The following is a 20764-nucleotide window of genomic DNA, read 5'->3' as shown; positions in this document are numbered from 1 at the left end:
AAAAAGGAGTTTGAGAATCACTGGCAGTGTTTTTTAGTAACTTTTAAATCTTTGATGAGCAAAAAGGGAGAAAGATTAGGAGTAGCCTGATCTTGAACCTAAATAAGTTTCTGGTCATGAAATCTCTGGTAGTTCAGATGGTGAAGAATCTGCCTTCAATGCAGGAGACCCAGGTTCTATCCCTGGATTGGGAAGATCCCCTGGAGGAGGAAATGGCAACCCACTCCAATATTCTTGCCTGGAGAATCACCATGAGCAGAGGAACCTGGCGGCTACAATCCATGGGGTCACAGAGTTGGACATGACGGAGCAACTAACCCTTTCAACTTTCTTGAAATCTTTACTCTTTACTGAAAATCCAGACATTCTCCTCTCTTTGTTGAAACATGAAAGGAGGGTTTCTTTAACATAGGTCTTCTCTCTTTTGTGTAAAAATATCCCTTTTATTCTGAAACTGGTCCGGGACAGTTTCTATGGAATAGACTTTGGGATGATGGGTGGTGTTCTAGAAGTAACCTAGTGACCAGTTGGCAATTAGTTGCCAAGGAGAGGAGAACCCAGAAAATCAGAATGTACAGGTATCAGCTTTTGCACTAAAATCCCCAAGCTGGGACTGAGATTAGGGATCTGGAATCTTTGAAGTTATATCTGAGCTTCTGGCCACCAGTCTGCTTCCCCTGTCCTCCTTTTTAACCTTGATTTTTTAGAATTCCTGGAAGCATGAAAGATCATTACCTTCTGCTCCTCTGAGAGATCCCTAAAAACAGTGTCAGCCCATTTCTCTAACTTCTCCAAGGCAGCAGAGCACCAGTGTGACTTTTCACCTATTTGTAATCCCAAAATTAAAACATCATTCCCAACAGGCTGTCATTTAAATAAAATGAGATTCATTACATATAAAGCCATGAAATGAAAAGACACTTGCTGCTTGGAAGGAAAGCTATGACAAAACTAGACACCATATTCAAAAGCAGAGACATCACTTTGCCGACAAAGGTACATATAGCCAAAGCTATGGTTTATCCAGTAGTCATGTACAAATGTGAGAGTTGGACCATAAAAGAAGGCTGAGAACTGAAGAATCGATGGTTTCAAATTGTGGCGCTGAAGAATACTCTTAAGAGTCCTTTGGACAGCAAAGATATCAAATCAGTCAATCCTAAAGGGAATCAATCCTGAATATTCATTAGAAGGACTGATGCTGAAGCTGAAGCTCGAATACTTTGGCCACCTGATGTGAAGAGCTAACTCACTGAAAACAACACTGATCCCGGGAAATATTGAGGGCAAGAGGAGAAGGGGATGACAGATTGTGAGATGGTTAGATGGCATCACCAACTCAATGGACTTGAATTTGAGCAAACTCAGGGAGATAGTGAAGGACAGAGAAGCCTGGTGTGCTGCAGTCCATGGGGTCACAAAGAGTCAGACACAACTTAGTGACTGAACAACAACAACAATGGCAAGAATGTTGTGTGTATTTGTTGTGTATAAAGTTTTACTACAGGGTGGTAGGTTAATGGGTCTCCCCGAGGATGCCTCTTCTTTGTCAGTGTGGTGCAGCCCTGGGTGTTCTCACAGTTAGCTTCTTAAATTCAACAATCAGTATTCTCAGAGGGGCTTCTTTTATTCAGCTTTAGTCCCTGACTTTGACAGATCCATCATTTTCTTTGTGTGAGTCCATTTTATAGTTTTCTCTTCTTGGGTGCTTACCTCACAACTGTTAGCCATGTGCTAAAATTCCCTCTCTAAGTATTTTCACGCAAGGTTTGGTTGGTTAGATTTTGCTCAAAAAAGAAAGTCTAGAGGTGAGTGCAAAGCCAGTGTTGGTTGATGTTCTGCTCTTATGAAATGGAGATCTAGGATCAGAAGGGTCTGTATTAGTAGTTCTCAGATTTCAGTGTACAAAAGAATCCCTTGGAGAACTAAGTTAAAAGATGCATAGATGCTGGATTTTTCAGGTGTAGTCAGTCTGGACTGGGGTTTTAAAAAAATAAGCATGCCATGATTACAATACAGGTGGTCCAAAGTCTAAGGTTGAGGTGTATGGGCTTATTAATCTTTTCCTCTTGCTTTCTGAGTTGCTCCTTTCCCTCGCTAGGCTGATGATCATGGCCATTCGACTGCTTATATAGAACAACTTACTATGATAAATGAAAGGGTGAACTTGTCAGATTTGAAATGGTGAATGCAAAGTCTTTTGGCAAATGCAGAGTCTTTTATATAATCCTTCAAGCCACTCGAAAGTCACTTTGTGACTACAACACACAGAACAAGCTTAAGCGGTGCCTTGCTCCATCTTTCATCTGAGAATGTCACTCTCAGGGTGGTTTAACCCAGGCACCTCAGTGTTTGGGGAAAATAAAACAACTCTTTAACTTATTTTTTTCTCAAAATACTAGTAACCCTGATTTTACAACTATTAAAGTTAGGATATCTGTTTTCTATATCTGGATTGCAACTTTCTAAAATCTCCCGCTCCATCTTTGTGAAACCAAATAGTTCATGCTTGAGGCAGTGAATTTCTTTAGATGAAAACTGAAATGCCAGTCCCTTTATGCTAATGTTAATTTCTAGGCAATGAGCTTGGTTAACCAAGAGAAAATAAAAACTTTAGATGAAATGTGTTATTTATAGTGAATGCAAAGCATCATTATTATCAATTCTTATTACAAAATACACAGAAAAAATATCCTTTTTGTTATTTAAATATGGCATGGATACATTGAGAAATAGTACAGATGTTAATCCACAGCCTCTCAGCTGCATCCTGGATAATCATTATTATGTTTTATTCTTATTTGGAATTACTAGTAATAGACTGTATTTCTGTATGAAATTCAAATCAGGGAACACCAATGAATTGAGATGATTGATATTATATATATATACACACACGCATTATTTTGGAATTGGAGCAATAGAAATATATCTCTCTTAGAAAATAATCTACCCAACTTGCTGCTGTGTTAGTGACCTTGATGAGTAATGTTTGTCACTTAACAAGATACGCTAAAAATTCATATAATTCTTTGAGATAGAATTGCGCTGACCCTTGACCAATATCTAAATTTGTTTTGAAAATAACTGTGTCATTGTGGAAAATCTGAAATGTAAATTTGTAGATTTTGAAATATCTGACTTTAAACCATGAGTATTTAGAAATATACGTTTGTTTACTTTTATTCCATGCTTTTATTATGTGTTCTTTGAAAAATTCTGTTTTCGTTGTTTGAATCTCTCATTAGCATGAGATTGTATACATGGACTAAGGAGAGAGGATGGTGGTGGTAATAAATTCATGACATCTTTGAATGAGGATGTCACGTGCATCTGTATTTATGGGAAGATATTCATGACTTCTTCCTCCTCCTAGCTGGTGTAGAAGCACTAACTGACTCCAGTGCTATTATTTTATAGATGAGAAGATTGAAGCATAGAGGGACTAGGTGGTCCTCCGTAGTTCATAGAGTTAGCTGACAAAAGGCATTGAATCTCGGTTCCTAGTCTTTCTGAATCCATATTCTGGTTGTTCTCTCAACAAGGTCAGAGGCTGTCCCTATTCCTCTAAAATAAAATACCATTCAGTTTGATTTTCTTGAGTCCATAATTTTTCTTCTACCCTAACCTCAATATGCAAAGTTTTAAAGCCTGGATTAAAAGCCTTAAAAGAAGTCACCTTATCATGTTTCACCTAGATGCCCAAATCTGCTTTCTGCGTTTTCCTCAGTCCTGGTTCACCTGAATGAATTCAGTCTCATCCTATCACCTATCAACAGAAGGCTGGTTATTAAGATCTTCCAGGATCACAGTTGTAATTCACATCCATCCAAATAATCACATATAAGGGGAAAACGGATTGCTAGCTATAGGGTGCTATTCAGTATCACTTTACATCATAGCCACTGGCTCCTCTGTCTCAAAATTTGTTAGGCAGTGCTTAAATCAGCTGGCTAAACATTAAAAAGTGAAAAATACCTCAAATAGAATAATCCTTCGGGACCATGTTTGATGTTTAAGCTAGTGTAGTTGGTACCACAAAACAAGCAGAAATGGATAAGATACAGCCATGCTGTCCAGGAGCTTACAGCCCAAAGAAGGGGAAAGAAAGATCCAAATGCATGTAATAGACAAAGATGTGTCCACAGAGAGATATAATTTATAAATCATGTGGTTAAAGAAAGACCTGAGGGTCTAGAAAAACCTTCTAGGAAAAAAGAAATGAGATTGTAAAGAATGAAAGCCACTTTCCTGGTATGGGTAGTGTTGCTGAAACTCTTTATCAGTGCAGAATAGGAACATAGAGACTAAGTACACTGCTGCTTCACATTATTAATATATCTACGAAATTATTGTTTGCTTTCAACTATGATATCCCCTTAACAGAGCAGAGATGTTTTAACTTTGTGACATTAGACAGGCTTCTCGGGTGACAGAAGCACAAAAGGCAGGTAGGAGGCACAAAATGTGAGTTTTAATGTTTTGCCAGGCCAAAGCAGCCACAACAGGCTAATGCCTTCAAAATTGTGTGACTCTCCCCACCCATCGGAGGGGTAGTGAGGAGTTTCATAGTGTTCAAGCAACAGGGTGTGATCAACTCATGGACAATCCTGGGATTGGTTGGCATCAAGGTGAAGTTTCAAGCATCATCAACTTTCTGATTTGATCCAGTCTAGGGTCTTTTTTTCTGTAGTTTTCATCTAGTAGGGGTCTGCTTCCTGTAAAAAACAACTTGGAGTGAGTGTCAGGTCTTTTTCTATATCTTTAAGGAAACTGGAAGTTCAGTTGTGTAGCAGCTGTATAGTCTGGATTATTACCAGTTCCCCAGACCAACAGCTATTCTCTTTCTATATCTTTACATTTCACAATCATTAACTTGAGTCATGTGTGTGCATGCATACTAAGTCACTTCAATTGTGTCTGATTCTTTACTACCCTGTGGATTGGAAATGGCCAGGCTCCTCTGTCCACGGGATTTCCCAGGCAAGAATACTGGAGTGGGTTGCCATGCCCCACTTCAGGGGATCTTCCTGACCCAGGAATCAAACCCATGACTGTTGCATCTCCTGCACTGGCACGCAAAGATGGAACTGGTGAATAAATGGCTCGCCTTTCAAAGCAGGAAATGCAAGAGATGTGGGTTTGGTCCCTGGATTGGGAAGATCCCCTGGGAAGGGGAATGGCAACCCACTCCAATGTTCTTGCCTGAGAAATCCCATGGACAGAGGAGCCTGGCTGGCTATAGTCCATGGGCATGACTAAGCATGAATGCACTCAGGCTCTTACTTCAAAAGTCAAGGACACGAGGCCTTGTGCAAGGTTTCAGTGATGAGGTGTGTTTTGACCAATATTTATTAGGTGTTTGCTCTAGAAGTATATGCACACTACATTCTTACTTCAAATCTTGTTTGTTGATTATTCCATTCTTTGAACTTTGCAGCTCCATGACAATAAATTTTGTGCATCCTGCTTCTGCTATTGAGAATTTAGAAACTCATACCTCATTTGTATTAATATACTCAAGCCTCTTTGAAGTTGAAATAGACTAGTCTGGCTGTAACTGAACTTGTGTCCTGAGTCAGTCCCAGCTGTGTGATATGTACACAAGTGCCCCCATATATTAGTTCATAACAGGTTAAAAAAATTATTCATTTGCCAAGCATAATTTGAGCATCATGACTCTAGGTTATTCTTTATTTACCTACGTATGCAGTTTCTAAAAGTTTTATACATATTTTAGCAGTACACTGGTGCTTCTCATTATTAATGTACTTACGAAGTCATTATTGCTTACTTCCAACTGTGTTATCCCATTACAGAGGAGAAACACTTTAGCTTTGTGACATTAGACAGCCTTCCAGGATGACAGCCGCACAAAAGGCATGTAGGAGGCACAAAATGTGAACAAAACCAGAGGCTGGACTAAGGTCAGATAGAACAGTAAGAAGTGGAGAAGAGAAAAGGGAATGCCAAGCTGCTTTGGTTCTGGAATTTGTTGGTAAAATAAGTCATCATTATGAAATACGAGAGTCCATATTACTGCTTCATAATTCACAAAGATTACTCTTCATTAGGAAATGTCATCCAGAGGCTGGACTGAATCTGTCGTGTATTACTATTTTTTGTTTGTTTACCTCTTTTATTTTTATTTTGTTGTTATTTCCTGTAATTCTCCCTATCAGGAATATGTTCATTTTGGGACATTTTCTTTTCTCATTTCAGATGACTACACACTGCATGGTCCAATTTTCATTCAAGAACCAAGTCATGTAATGTTTCCTTTGGACTCTGAGGAGAAAAAAGTGAAGCTCAGTTGTGAAGTTAAAGGGAATCCAAAACCTCACATCAGGTTTGTTGACTTAAAAGCATGTGTTACCATGCATATACTTTCTATTAGTAAAACCAACAAATACTTATGGAGTGCTGCTTACATAAAGAGCCTTTAGACAGACATCATTGGATATCCTGAGATGCTAAAGAGACGCTCATATTCATGAACAGTTTAGTACCCAACTTTGTTTCTGACAATACTAGAAATTAAATATCCTAATTGACCATTTCACTGAAAGCCTTAACATTACTTAACATATTTTTTTAAAACATCTTTTAAAAACGCATCAATAAACTGTCAGGAAAGTAAGGAATATTTAGTAAATGATCTGGAACCCAAAGAAGCAAACTGAACACTAAAATCATTTTTGACCTTGATGAACTATATGAATTGTAGCTTTGGATTTTGTAGTTTCACGGGGGACTAGGATCACAAGACAAGGCCTAGCCTCAACCAACTGGAGAATCTAACATGAGAAAACCTTCCAGAATATAATCGTACGGTGAATATAAAAGAAGTAGCCTAGCCTCCTAAAGGACTGAAAAGCAAAAGTAATCACCTATTTTAAACCTTGGCACTAATTTTAGTAAGAGATGAAGCATAGCTGAAAAGAGAATTAGTAAAGTGCAAGATATATCTGAAGAAATTGTCTAAAAGCAGCAGATAAGAGGAGCAAAATGTGATAGAGAAGAGATTAAGCGAAAACTTTCACCTATCTAATCAGAATTCCATAAGGAATGAAAAAAAAATAGGCAGAAGCATTATTTAAGGAGAAAACTAAGAATTTCTCAAAGCTAATTAAACATTCAAATCTACAGATTTAGTAAACCTAATGAATTTCAAGCAGTGCAAACAAAAATAAAGCCCTATGTAGAGTTATCATGATGAAACAGAAAGCACTTAACTCGAAGACATGATCGTAAACGTAGGCCACACTTGTAATACAGCTACCTTTCAAAGAGATGGCAATTAAACCAGCAGCTGACTTCTCAATAGCAACAAAAAAAGCAAAAGAGAAGACAGAATCTTCAATATGCTGAGAGAAATTAACTATAAATTTTTTGTATAGCAGAAATACTTTTTATAAAGAAGAACAAAGTAAATGAGTTTTTAGGTAGACAGAAACTGAAGTTTGACTCCAGCAGACCCTGCCTAAAGAAAATTCTGAAAGATATACTTTAAACAGAATAAAAATAATCCCAGGTAGATTGCCTTTAGATACAAGAGTGAATGATAAGTAAAGCAAATGGTAAAGGTTAGTATTTCCACATGAAAACCAATTGCACTAAATAACAAAAATAGTAAAAGCATACTATCTAGTGAAGATTAAAAGATAAAATTTAAAAGTCATGACAATATTAGAAATAAATTGAAAAGATATATACTGCACAGTGGAATCTGTATGGTTAAAAAAATGAACTAAAGTTGGATCCCTACCTCACAGCATACACAAGGGTTAATTCCGAGTGAATAGAAGACCAACATGCGAAATTTGCAAAATGTTTCAAAGGAAATAGGCATGCATATTTAAGACTTTAGTGGGAAGAAAAAAAATTCAATTATAACCAAAAAGAACAAATCATATAAGAAAATATTTAACTTCACTAATGTTAAAAATTGCTGTTCAGCAGAATATGCTGGGATGAGTAAAATTATAAGCTTCCAACTGGGAGAAGATATTTGTGATACATATTATTTACAACGGAGAAGGCAATGGCACCCCACTCCAGTACGCTTGCCTGGAAAATCCCATGGGTGGAGGAGCCTGGTAGGCTGCAGTCCATGGGGTCGCTAAGAGTCGGACACGACTGAGCGACTTCACTTTCACTTTTCCCTTTCATGCATTGGAGAAGGAAATGGCAACCCACTCCAGTGTTCTTGCCTGGAGAATCCCAGGGATGGGGGAGCCTGGTGGGCTGCCGTCTATGGGGTCACACACAGTCGGACACGACTGAAGTGACTTAGCAATAGCAATTATTTACAAAGTCTGAACTATTTAAAGAATTCCTACAAATCAAAAGGTAACATACATCTAACCCAATTAAAACTTTACCAAAAGACTTGATCAGGTACTTCTTAGAAAAGACTATTAAATATCCATTAAACATACAATAAGATTACCATTAGTAAATGTGCCCTGTCTGTGCCTAGTCAGTCGTGTCCGACTCTTTGCAACCCCATGGACTGTAGCCCGCCGGGTTCTTTGTCCATGGGAATTCTCCAAGCAAGAATACTGGAGTGCGTAGCCATGCCCTCCTCCTCCAGGGGATCGTCCCAAACCAAGGATTGAACCCAGGTCTCCTGCATTGCAGGTGAATTCTTTACCCTTTCCTGTCTGAGCCACCAGAGAATAAATAGCCCCCATTAATAAATAGAAATGTACAAACTAAAACTAAAATGACAGACTCTTTCAAACTCATCAGATTGACAGAAATTTACAAGAACAAATTTAGCGTAAGTAATATACTGAATGTAACCTGGCATGTTCATACAAGGTAACCCAATGAAGTAGTGAAAATGAATGAACTAGAGCTACAACAACATGATCATAGGAACATAACTTTGAGTAAACAAAGCAAGTCACAAAAAAATACAAAGAGTATAATCCTGTATTTATTAAGTTCTAAAGCAGGTAAGATAGAGGATAGATAAGGATACTAGCATACATGATAAAATCATAAAGAAAATCAAAAGAAATAGCAAAAATTTGGAGTTATCATGAACCATTGAGAGGGAAATGATTGGAATGAAAATGGATATAGGAGACTTCAAAAGTAATAATATTCTTTTTCTTAGAGATCTTTATTGTCCTGTGATTCTTTATAACTTGCATGTATCTTATAAATATAATTTTGTCTCTATTCACATTTAATGATATAAACCTTAAGCTAATAATCAATATGTGGTAGTATGTGAAAACCAAAAGAGTATATGGCATGTGTATCACAGTTTAGGGGAAGAAGAGATTGGAATCATCCAAGAGTTATAGAAGAAGAATTTGAGCTGAGGTAGATAGTTTTCAGATTGGAAGGATGGTGGCATTAACATAGTAGAAATTATTTTACAGTTTACTTTGTGTTCCAGTTCATTTATTCATCAAACATAGCATTATTCATTGGACCACTCCACTGATATTTCAGACTGAAGACTAGTCCATGGAGTTGACTCAGGAATGACCCTGGCTGAATTATGTAGGGTTTCCACACAAGATTCCTTCACGGTAGTTCTGCTTTGAACTAGGGTGTATATTAGGATTCTAAAAAATACATCCTTTAGAAAGGTGTTTAAACCACCATATTAAGCAGCTGCAATGTTCCAGTACCATGCTAGGGTTGAAGAATTCAAAGCTGAATAAACTACATACATGTTCAAGTAGTATACTTTGGTGGTGAGTGCCTAGAGAAAGAAGTACAAGGTTAAGTGTGAGAAAAGAATGTCCAGGTTCTAGGGTATCATGAAGAAAGAAGGTCTTCTTCAGGAATGAGAGGGAGCATATCAATAAAAGTTTCCCAGAAAAGGAGATACTTAACTGAATTTAGAGCTAAAGATCTTTTGTCATAGGGATGGAAAAAGGAAATATATTCTAGAAAGAAAAAAAACCCTCTCCAATAGACCATATAATTAGCATGAACATATATTTTATCATCCAAACCAGGACACTTATGAGAGCGAAAGGCCATTGTTAATAATTATCTAGGACTATAAGTGTATACCCAGAACTGCCCTGGACAAATCAGAATATGTAGTTATTCTCCCTATATTAAGTCGAATTCAAAGCTATATCAAATAGTTTTTTAATGCTTTATGTAGTAAAAATACATAAATAAATAAATGCAAGAGGGAAAGTTTCCTATACACATAAATGATGATATAATGGCCCCCAGTTTTTAGTACATCACCAAGTATAAGTTCAAATGTGAGCAATAAATGAAAACAAAATTTGCAGCAGAATTTGGCAAGTTGCTGCTTTGTTTCTCCCCAAACTGTGACCTTTAATTAACTCTGCCTTTGTAACATTATACTTCTAGATATAGGGGCTTGCTTTGTCATTTAAAACAAGCAGAGGAACAGAAACCTATTATGTTTTTAAAGATTGCTGGGAAACACTGAGAAGAAAACTTTTAATCACATACGCTAGGTTTCTTTTCCTTTATTATACCTTCGGCAGTTTCTTATGAAATAATAGCTCATTGGTACCTAGGAGCTAAAAAACTCCCTTTTGTTGAAGGAAAGAGCAAGAGAAAGAATGGAGAGATCAGATATTTTCAACATCTTTCTGGCTGAACTTTATCTGGGCTCAGGCTGACTTTGAAGGGGAGAAATTCATGGGAGAAATTCAAGGTGATTTCTCCATGGGGATCTTTGCCATTAGGCTTTTCCCTCAAGCACCCCGATTGGCCTCTCTTCTTTGTGTTTATTCCCTGAACAGAGCCTTGTCTTTTCACTGTTTCCTGCCCCTCAATTTTGAAAGGATTGACTCAGACCCAGAAAAACTTAAGAAGTTTTGACGTGTGCACACTTGCCTTGTATTAAAGTTCCCTGAGGAAACGTGACATGACCTATGACTCTCAGCCTCCCTTTCCCGTCAGAAAGGATGGTCAAGTACTCGATGGAAGTACTTTTACTGTGAAGTTAGTATTCAGCTTGGTTTGCAGACTACAGATTCCAGGTCAGAAAGGTCCTTCCCCTTCTTAGCTGCCAATTTGAAATAGTGAACAAAGAAAAGGGGATGTTTTGCTACAATACGTCCCATAGATAGCTTCCCATTAAGATCTGAAAAATGGTACCTTCCAGAGCTTCACAGTGTTTGGTTGTGCACAGACCCCTCTCTGAAGAGGATGGTGTTGTGTTTCCCCAAGTGATGCAGAAACCAGCTTAAGAGACTCACCCATTTGCCTTGGCCCTTGGGAGAATCTCTGTGTGCCAAATAAGCATACCTCTTTATGAGCAGTTCTTAAAAGACTCCTCAAACACTGAAAATAAATTGTGACTTTTTCAAGACTGTTTCAGTATGGAATAAGATAAGGAATTCAGTGCAGTCCCCATTCAATTGGAATGAATAGTGACTGCATTGCAATAAAACTTGGTATAGGGCTTTGTAAAGGAGACTCAGCTGCGTTTCACAGCAAGTGCTTTATTTTCTAAATAATGTGTTGTACGTAAAAGCGGGTAATAAAGTAGATTAATGGACTTTCTACGGAACATTTAAGTTGAGATGACATGTGTAGACAGACCCGCAGAGGTGTTCTCATTATCCCTACAAAGACTTTTCTAAAAAGACTCACGTGGTCTCATTCCTGAGTTCCATACTCTGCTTGTGGCTCACATTATATTGCAATTTCCTCTTTGAGCTTTTAGATTTGTCATATTAAATTGCTCAACTATCATTTGAAGCGAGAATTATGATAGAGATGTGACCAGGTGACTCAAAAAATATCTAGGACAGCCAGTCAGCTCTGGAGATTCATGAGCATATAGACCTGCTAAGATATAACCTGGCTGTTCTCTTTTTATTGCTTATTACTTTCTTGTCTGTGTCAGAACACAGAATTACTGTCAAGCTTAAGAACAGTTTCAATTTCTAATACCCATCTTCTTATAAACAAACACATAAAGAGTTATGTTCCATTTCCCGATCAGGTCCACCTTTCCCACCCCTCATGTTTCTATATTTTAGCTTTTCAAAGACACAGACTTGAACAAACATACACCCTTATGCTGTGGTAGGCTAGGATGCTTCATAAGTTTTGTATGCACACAGCTAAAATATCCAGCCAAGAAGTAAAATATTTAGTGAAATATCATAAGCATTGATTGAGAACATTGAGTGTCAAGTTCTAAATGACTGACAGAACTTGATACAGGCAAACTAACTGAAGTGAAGGCAGAATGCCCACCTAAACAAGTAAGGAGAATCCCATAGGAGGTTGGGGGGAGCTGTGATTTATCTTGACCAAGGATATTGAGGAAGACTTCATTAGAAAACGTGTGGTTTAAGATTGCAGTGTGAGAGACATCTTGGTGGAAAAAAAGCACTCATCCTAACATTTTTTTTGTTGATAACCAGTATCCAAAATCTGAAAGTAACTGACCTTTCATTTTCTCATTTAAATCCTTTTACATGATGCACACCAGCCCGAGTGCCCCAGAATTGTTGTAAGAGGGTGCACAATGAGTATATATGTATATGCACACATTTAAATATTGTGTTTTTTATTTGTTTGTTTGAAGAAAATAAAATGACTGTTTCTCACTCTTTAGTCCTGTTATTGTTTCTGATCAATTTTCTTTGTGCTCTAGTATTGCTTTATTTTTGGTCCCCTAGTGTGACTGCTCCTAGGAAGCTATTGATGATAATTCAGATACTCTGACTATACTGTTTTCATTACCTGATTTGGGTTTAACCAAAAAGTTCATTTGGGCTCTTCTGTAAGATGTAATGGGAAAACCCAAATGAACTTTTTGGTCAAGCCAATATTTTATGTAGGATAGTGGGGAAGGAAGAGGGAAAAAAAACAAGATAGTCATTGTATTATATTAGTTTGAAAGTTTATACATATTAGAACAACTTACTGAAAGACCCTTTGGTTAAAATAAGCTCTCTCTGGAATGTTATTGGCTGTTTAGAAAAAAAGAAAGGAAAGGAAAAGTAGATTTTGTTACTAAAGTTTTGCTGTTTAAATGTGTGAGTCCCACTAAAACTAATTTATTGGGCCAGACTGTGTACTCAGATTCAGATGATCTGAGTAAACAAACAGGAAAACAATAAAACCCTCTTTGTGTCTGTTACCTAATGGCCCGATCTACAGTTTATTGGGCTGGTTGATTGATGTTTGAGTGCCAGTAGCTAAGGAGATCTTCAAAGTGATACACAGTTAAGGCTAGTTTGGTTCCTAAGACAGCTCTAGATCAATAGAATTCCTCTGCTTTGTAGTCAGCCATTTCAGTCATATTAAGGACCAAGTCAAAGCAAATCTGCTGCAATTTCATCAAATACTCAGCCAGCTACCTGAAAGTGGGGTATTCTGTCATCTCTATAGACCTATTAAAGAATGACTGCAAACCAGAAAAAGAACTTTTACTGAGGAGTGCTATTTGAAGATGCTTATACAAGATGCTCGGAGAAGGCAATGGCACCCCACTCCAGTACTGTTGCCCGGAAAATCCCATGGATGGAGGAACCTAGTAGGCTGCAGTCCATGGGGTCGCTAAGAGTCGGATACGACTGACTTCACTTTCACTTTCCACTTTCGTACCTTGGAGAAGGAAATGGCAACCCACTCCAGTGTTCTTGCCTGGAGAATCCCATGGACGGAGAAGCCTGGTGGGCTGCCGTCTATGGGGTCGCACAGAGTCGGACACGACTGAAGTGACTTAGTAGTAGTAGTAGTATACAAGATACTATGGGAAATTTCAAAAAAAAAAAAAAAAAAAGAGTGAAGTGTCTGTAGCACTGTAAATAGTCATAAAAACAGGTGTTAAAATTTTACTATCAGTTTACCTAAAAAGGATGTGCTCATGTCATAAACATTTGTGTTGACACCATGTCTATATAGAGCTTTTCTAATTTTTTTTTTTTACTGTGGTTAAAAAAAAAGTCACAGATGATGTTTCATGCTACTTGTAGTTTTTTATATATATTTTAGACAATTCAGAAATATTGTTTAATATTATAAGACTTTATCTCCTGGCATTTTTATACTATAGGTGGAAGTTAAATGGAACAGATGTTGACATTGGTATGGATTTCCGCTACAGTGTTGTTGAAGGCAGCTTGTTGATCAATAACCCCAATAAAACCCAAGACGCTGGAATGTACCAGTGCATAGCAACAAACTCGTTTGGAACAATTGTTAGCAGAGAAGCAAAGCTTCAGTTTGCTTGTAAGTAGCAATTATATCATAATGCAAATGTGACTTTGAATTTTTGTGCCATTGTACCAATCAACCTTTAAAGCAGTTTATCTTAAAAAATCAAAGAGATTTCAATTTATGTTGGTCTTCTTTACCTTTTTTAATATTTGCAAAATATCCCTTTTGTAGGATAAGTGGTAAATCTGAATGGGAAGATGTATTCTTCTGAACTTATAAGGGTTGAGATAGTTTGACTATATGATAACTTGGTTATATGATGCTCTATACACATAAATTCACATATACTCAAATTTATACACATAAAGTTTACATATACAACAGGTTATACACACACACATTTTAAGGAGAGTGTATAAGCAAGCAACGGAACTGCCAGTAACTTAATAATCAATGTGCAAAGTGATTTAGCCATAAAGCTCACAGCTGGAAAAGAGAAAACCTTGGTAGTGTATTAATCCTGCAATTCTCTAGTTCTTTTTCTTCTTTGAAAGAAAAGGGACATTTTGAAAGCCATTACATAAACAAAAAGTAGAGACAATCAAAGCTTTACCTTTTGCATTTCTGGTTTAGAACATTCAAAAACAAATTTGCCATCTCGTAAGACCACCACCTAATAAAAGTTTATGAGCATATGGAAAAATAGTGGAATTTAGAAATAGCAAGTTGAAAGTAAAATCCACAGGCAAGAGCAATCAGTACACATTTGAAATAGACGCCTTAGAGGATGGCTGTTCAGCTGTATTTTAAAGCATTTATGTGTTTGCTTATGATTATATGTTTCCTTGTGTAAAATCCCAACTCATATAGCGGTGCATTAATGTCAAAGGTTTCCTAATTACGAAATCTGTTGGCAGTAACACTGTAGAATAGTCTCATTAATAAAATCCTCCCAGGAAACTCAACACCAAATATACCTAATATCCAGTGCTTGATCTATTATTGCCATTTGGTGGCATTTTTATTAATTGAGAAATGAGTTTTCTAAGTATTAGGTATATATGGGACTCCAGGATTATTTTATTTTTGAATTTCTCCTGAGGTAGTCTTCCAAATAATTAAGGTGAGCAGAAAAAAAAAGGAGGGTATATCTGATTGAGTGGTATAGAACCAAAGTGTTTATTTCCTTTGGTTTAACACAAATCTAATATCTATATTTATTTTTAACAAGGAGATTTTCTTGGATTCATTTTAGAAAATGATCATAAACTTCCAGAGTAGGGAAACCTCCATATTAAATTTCTTTTATTTTTGGATTTCACAGTGTAGGAAATTAAAAAAAAAAAAAAAAACAGTAACAATAATAGCACCAGAAAAGAGATTAACATACCAGGAGCAACTTTTCGTTTTTCTAATTTATGACATTTAAAACATAAATTACTAACTCTTAAGACTCTCCTTTTGTAAAAGTCCATACATTTCTACTACCAAAAATATTGGAAAGACAGAATCTCATATTCAGCTACAGTCATTTAAACAGGGGCTTCCCAGGCAGCGCAGTAGTAAAGAATCCACCTGCCAGTGTAGGAGACACAGAAAAGTGGATTCCATCCCTGGATGGAAAAGATTCCCTGGAAGAGGAAATGGCAACCCATCCCAGTATCCTTGCCTAAACAATTCCATGGACAGAGGAGCCTAGTGGGCTACAGTCCATGGGGCCATAAAGAGTCGGACGCGACTGAGCATGCAGTCACACATTCACGTTTAAATAGGACAGTTCAGCCAAAGTAAAAGCTCTCCAACTCACTTTGCATTTGAGTGGCCTGATTTTGGCATCTACCCTGCTTTCCCCACTCTTCATGCCCAATATCCTACAACCCTCAGAGTTCTTGGTTGATAATCATTCAGTTTGAAAAATTCTGAAGATAGAGAACTCATCTGTTCATTACAAAGCATCCTGAACTGTAGTTGCTCTAGCTGTGCAAAAACACAAAAACAAGTTCAATATCTCTTCCTTGAAATTGAAGTAGATATTTAAATCTCTCATCTTCATTTCTTGTACTTACTCTATGATTTTGGTTAGGCTTCAAATCTGAAAATATGGTCATACTCCCTGCCCCATATTTATTTTCTTCTCTAGGTACTTAATCCACAACCAATTTCTTCACAACACAATTAACACTCAATTATATATCAAGCAGTGACCCTTTAAAAATGTACTTAATTCTATGCATGTACTTGACCTTTGCAGAGGACAGTGGGAACAGTAGTATCCTATGAAATGAATGTCTCTTTTGGCAAATGGGACTGACAATGATACTCACTGGTTTTGTTTTCGTTTTTAAAGCTCCAATCTCATATTTCAACTTTATTTCGTTTAAAATCAAAGGATTGATTTTTCATGAATGGCTATTTATCCAGAGCTCCCCAATCATGTTATTTTATTACCTAAATTCAGAATATTATATTTACTTCTATTACATTCACCTTCTGAGTAGTGACCCTTTGTTCCATCACAGTTGAAATAGTTTTAAATCTTTTTTTTTTAAATCTGACATATTGATTATCCTTCTTGTTCAGTGTAGCATAAAATGTGATAAGCGTGTGTCCATTCAAATAATTGATAAAAAATGTTGACCTGGACAGGGCAGCCTGCCAGTAGAGAATGTCCACTAAAATGAGATTAAATTTATAAATCAATATCCTTCACATCCTCTTGTTCAGTTAGCTACAAATTTACCTGAACATACTACACTTGAACCCCAGTTTCTCCTACTTGTTCTTAGAGTGATGAGGACCTTTGCCTGGTGGAAATCAAGATGTACTGTTTCTACACATCCGCTTGTACCTGCTCTCTGTGCATCTTCTCTAGCTCTTCCCTAACCATTTATCATAAAACAGCCAGAGTAATCTTTTAAACATGTAAATGAGATCATTCCACTTTCCTGCATTACACCTTGTACTGCACTTAGAATAAATCTCAAATTCATTACCATAGTCTCATTTTCATTTCTTGAAGATGACAAATGATCTTTTGCACCAGGGCCTTGATATTTTCACTCTCCCTGCCTTATTTGCTTTTCTCCTCATCCTTCACATGCTCACTTCCTATGATTCTCTGTTCTCAAATGAGATGTGACCTCCCAAGAGAAATTTTCCATAGCACCATGTCTCACCTGGGCCTCCCAGGTGATACTGGTAGTAAAGAACCCACCTGCTGCTGCAGAAAATGCAGATTTGACCCCTGGGTTGGGAAGATCCCCTGGAGGAGGGCATGGCAACCCATTCCAGTATTCTTGCCTGGAGAATCCCACGGAAAGAGGATCATAGCAAGCTACAGTCCATGAGGCCGCAAAAGAGTCGGACAGGACTGAAGCAATTTAGCACGCACGCATGTCTAATCTACTTCAGTAGTCTTGCATGGAAAATCCCATGGATGGAGGAGCCTGGTGGGCTGCAGTCCATAGGGTCGCGAAGAGTCGGACATGACTGAGAGACTTCACTTTCACTTTTCACTTTCATGCATTGGAGAAGGAAATTGCAACCCACTCCAGTGTTCTTGCCTGGAGAATCCCAGGGACGTGGGAGCCTGGTGGGCTTCCATCTATGGGGTCGCACAGAGTCGGACACGACTGAAGCGACTTAGCAGCAGCAGCATGTCTAACCTAGACACAGTCTCTGAAAAAGCAGTTCCTAGCATTTCTTCTCCTATCCTCTGTCTTCTTGTAGCCCTCTACTTTTCTACATAAGAGCATCTTTTTCAATCATTAGGACTTACCATGACATGGAACAATTTTGTGTATTTCTTTTTTCTCTCCATTCGACTCCCTTAATATAATCTAAGTTCTGAGAGAGCCGAGACTATCTTGTCCCCTCTGTATCTCCAGAGTCTAGAATGATTTATATATAGGAATAAAGGAAATCTTTTATTAATTAAATACAAGTTATTTGGGGGATGATACATGTTTCTTGTAAACTTGCACCCTTTCTCTTGTAGTCATTTTCTAGAGTCTGTCACCTTGATTATTAATGTAGTTTGTAGATCTTTCTTTTCTATCCTTTTTATATTAAAAAAAATTAAAAGACATTGACTATCTTCAAAAATTGTTTTTAATTGTTTAGAATAAAATATCTTTTTTTAAGTGATATGAGGTAAAGTATGACAGTCACATCTTTTGAATGTTACTGAATGTTTGCTTTCTCCCCAAGCATTTTCGTAATCATTGAGGGAAAAAAAATATTCTCTTTTGACCATACTTACTGCACAGTAATACACAAGTGAGACTATTTCTTCAGTTTTAATTAAGTGATTTTATGGCTGAAATGGACCTTAATGTTTTCCTGACTTGTATCTTTTTTAAAAAAATTAAAGATTGAAATAACCGCATTACTGTTATTTACATAATTAATAAGTAAAAGCCAAAGAACAGCACCTTCAGTTCCTAATCTGGGGCACCTTGTCCTGTGTCTGCTTTAGACTCACTTTGATTTATAAGGAAAAAAACTCTTCATCTTTATCTAATATGTTCTACCTTCAAATCTCATTTATATACCTTCTATAATTTTATCTGTATGACACTCTTATAAGGTTGATATCATTTATGGTTTATTTTTAAAATATTATCATGCCGCTTTTGTAGACAGAATTTGGTAATCTCTTTTATTCAGCATTTAAAAAAATGAATTAATTCACATAAGCAAAAATTCTAGTTAATGGAGATGATGTCTCTAAGGACCTCCACTTTTCTTAGTTCAATATCTTTAGGACAGAAATCTTTCCTTGATTAAACAGGCACAGCATAACTGATGAGGTGTGGACATTTTCATGAGCATAGACTGTTGTAATGTAATTTGGAGCACATTTTGTTTTCCATCCCCTGCAGGTTTAAGCCAGGGGCCACCACTTCTCTATCTGTCACTGAGCCTATTTCTAATGGTAGACTACCAATGCCCTTTCTACCATCTAGTCCTTGTGTTTCACCTTGGGCTAGCAAACTTGATTGATTAGTTTACCAGCGTCTACCCAGCACCTGGCATTTAGTAAACTTGCAATAATAACTGTTGAATAAATGAATAAGTTATAAGGATTGGATGTTAAAGTCATCAGGCCATGTGTGGGACATGAGTTGAACCACTCTGTTCAAGGACTTTCTGACACTCCTTTGGTAGTGCTTTGGAGATGGATGCAAATACTTCTACCTTGAGCTTGTGTAGAAGACAGTTGGTATCTTAATTCCAGATAAAGGTATTTGGGGTCCGGAGGCCTTAGCCTAATAAAAAAGTTCATGCACTGAGCACATCAAAAATGCCATCAAAGTTGATTTGTATCCTGAAAACCTGGCCTGAGATTATGCATAGTTTCAGTAAAGTGTTTAGCAACCTCCTTTCAGCTCTCCACCCTGCAAGGAGAATGTTCTTTAATTCTTTAATTCTTCTTTAATTCTTAGGTCGGCAACTGAATCAGGAGATCAGGCCAGGACTGGAAGGAATTTCAGTTCATTATTTTTCACTGCTTCACAGTGGGGATTTTTTTCAGAGGCTGTATCTATATAGAATGAAGTGCTCTAGCTCCACCATCCTCACTACCCACTTCCCAATCCAGTGTGCATATGTGTTCAGTTGCATGAGTAATGCCTAACTCTTTGCGACCCTATGGGCTGTAGTCCACCAGGCTCCTCCGTCCATGGGGATTCTTCAGGCAAGAATACTAGAGTAGGTTGCCACAATCACCTCCAGGGGAATCTTCCCAGCCCAGGGATCGAACCCACATCTCTTATGTCTCCTGCATTGCCAGGTGGGTTCTTTACCACTAGCACCACCATACCAGCCCAAATCTGCTTGAGAATCACCTTGCACAGTTAGTCAACAGGGCAATTTTGTTCTCTGACATGTAGATATGGATTTTAAAAGTAAGTTGTAATACACACTTACAGGCTTACAAAATATCCAAGTCACTATTTTAAAACTTGTGGATGTGGGCTTGAGAAACTGAGATACTCTTTTGCCTAAGTTTAAATAGAGTGCGATGTTGTCCATTGTTCCCTTCTACTTTGTGTGTTTTATACTGCTGCTAGAACTGAGACTTCTCATCTGAGCTGTGGGATGGCCATACTTCTTTTTTAGGATTGTTATGAAGATTAAATTTTAAGGCATAAGAATAATTCCTAGTAAAAGCACAGAATGATTCCTAACATGAGAAAATGATGAAATAGCTGCCTCTATGTTTTTCATCTCTTTCCCCTATTTTCCATTTCTTTTCTGTCTTTTAAAAATAAGAATAACAACTAACCTTTATTAAGAGTTTAGGTATATGAGATAAGAACATAAGTCCTGAGGTCAGAGTACCTGGGTTGAAATTGTTTATTCTGTAACCTGTGACCTGGGACAGGGTCCTTCTCTCTGCCTCAGTTTCTTTATCCATAAAATGGAGTAAGATCATGGCATCCAGCCCCATTACTTCATGGCAGATAGAAGGGGAAAAGGTGGACATGGTGACAGATTTCCTCTTCTTGGGCTCTAAAAATCACTGCAGTCGTGAAATCAGAAGACGATTGCTTCTTGGCAGGAAAGCTATGACAAACCTAGACAGTGTGTTGAAAAGTAGAGACATTACTTTGCTGAC

The 20764-nt window shown here is 37.4% G+C and overlaps 1 protein-coding gene across 3 annotated transcripts in view; it reads left to right on the top strand.

Moving 5' to 3' along the window:
- Window positions 1–20764, top strand: part of CNTN4 (contactin 4) — a 1031287-nt gene that overhangs the window by 660892 nt on the left and 349631 nt on the right. For all 3 annotated transcript variants that reach the window (XM_055557494.1, XM_055557495.1, XM_055557496.1), the window contains 2 exons: window positions 6223–6349; window positions 14039–14214. In XM_055557494.1, the coding sequence (XP_055413469.1) occupies window positions 6223–6349; window positions 14039–14214 (303 nt within the window). The remainder of the gene's footprint in view (window positions 1–6222; window positions 6350–14038; window positions 14215–20764) is intronic.

The sequence above is a fragment of the Bubalus kerabau genome, chromosome 20 (genome assembly GCF_029407905.1).
Source record: "Bubalus kerabau isolate K-KA32 ecotype Philippines breed swamp buffalo chromosome 20, PCC_UOA_SB_1v2, whole genome shotgun sequence".
Classification (NCBI taxonomy): Eukaryota; Metazoa; Chordata; class Mammalia; order Artiodactyla; family Bovidae; genus Bubalus; species Bubalus kerabau.
Note: the sequence above shows the minus strand (reverse complement) of the source record. Positions and strands in the feature narration are given on the sequence as shown.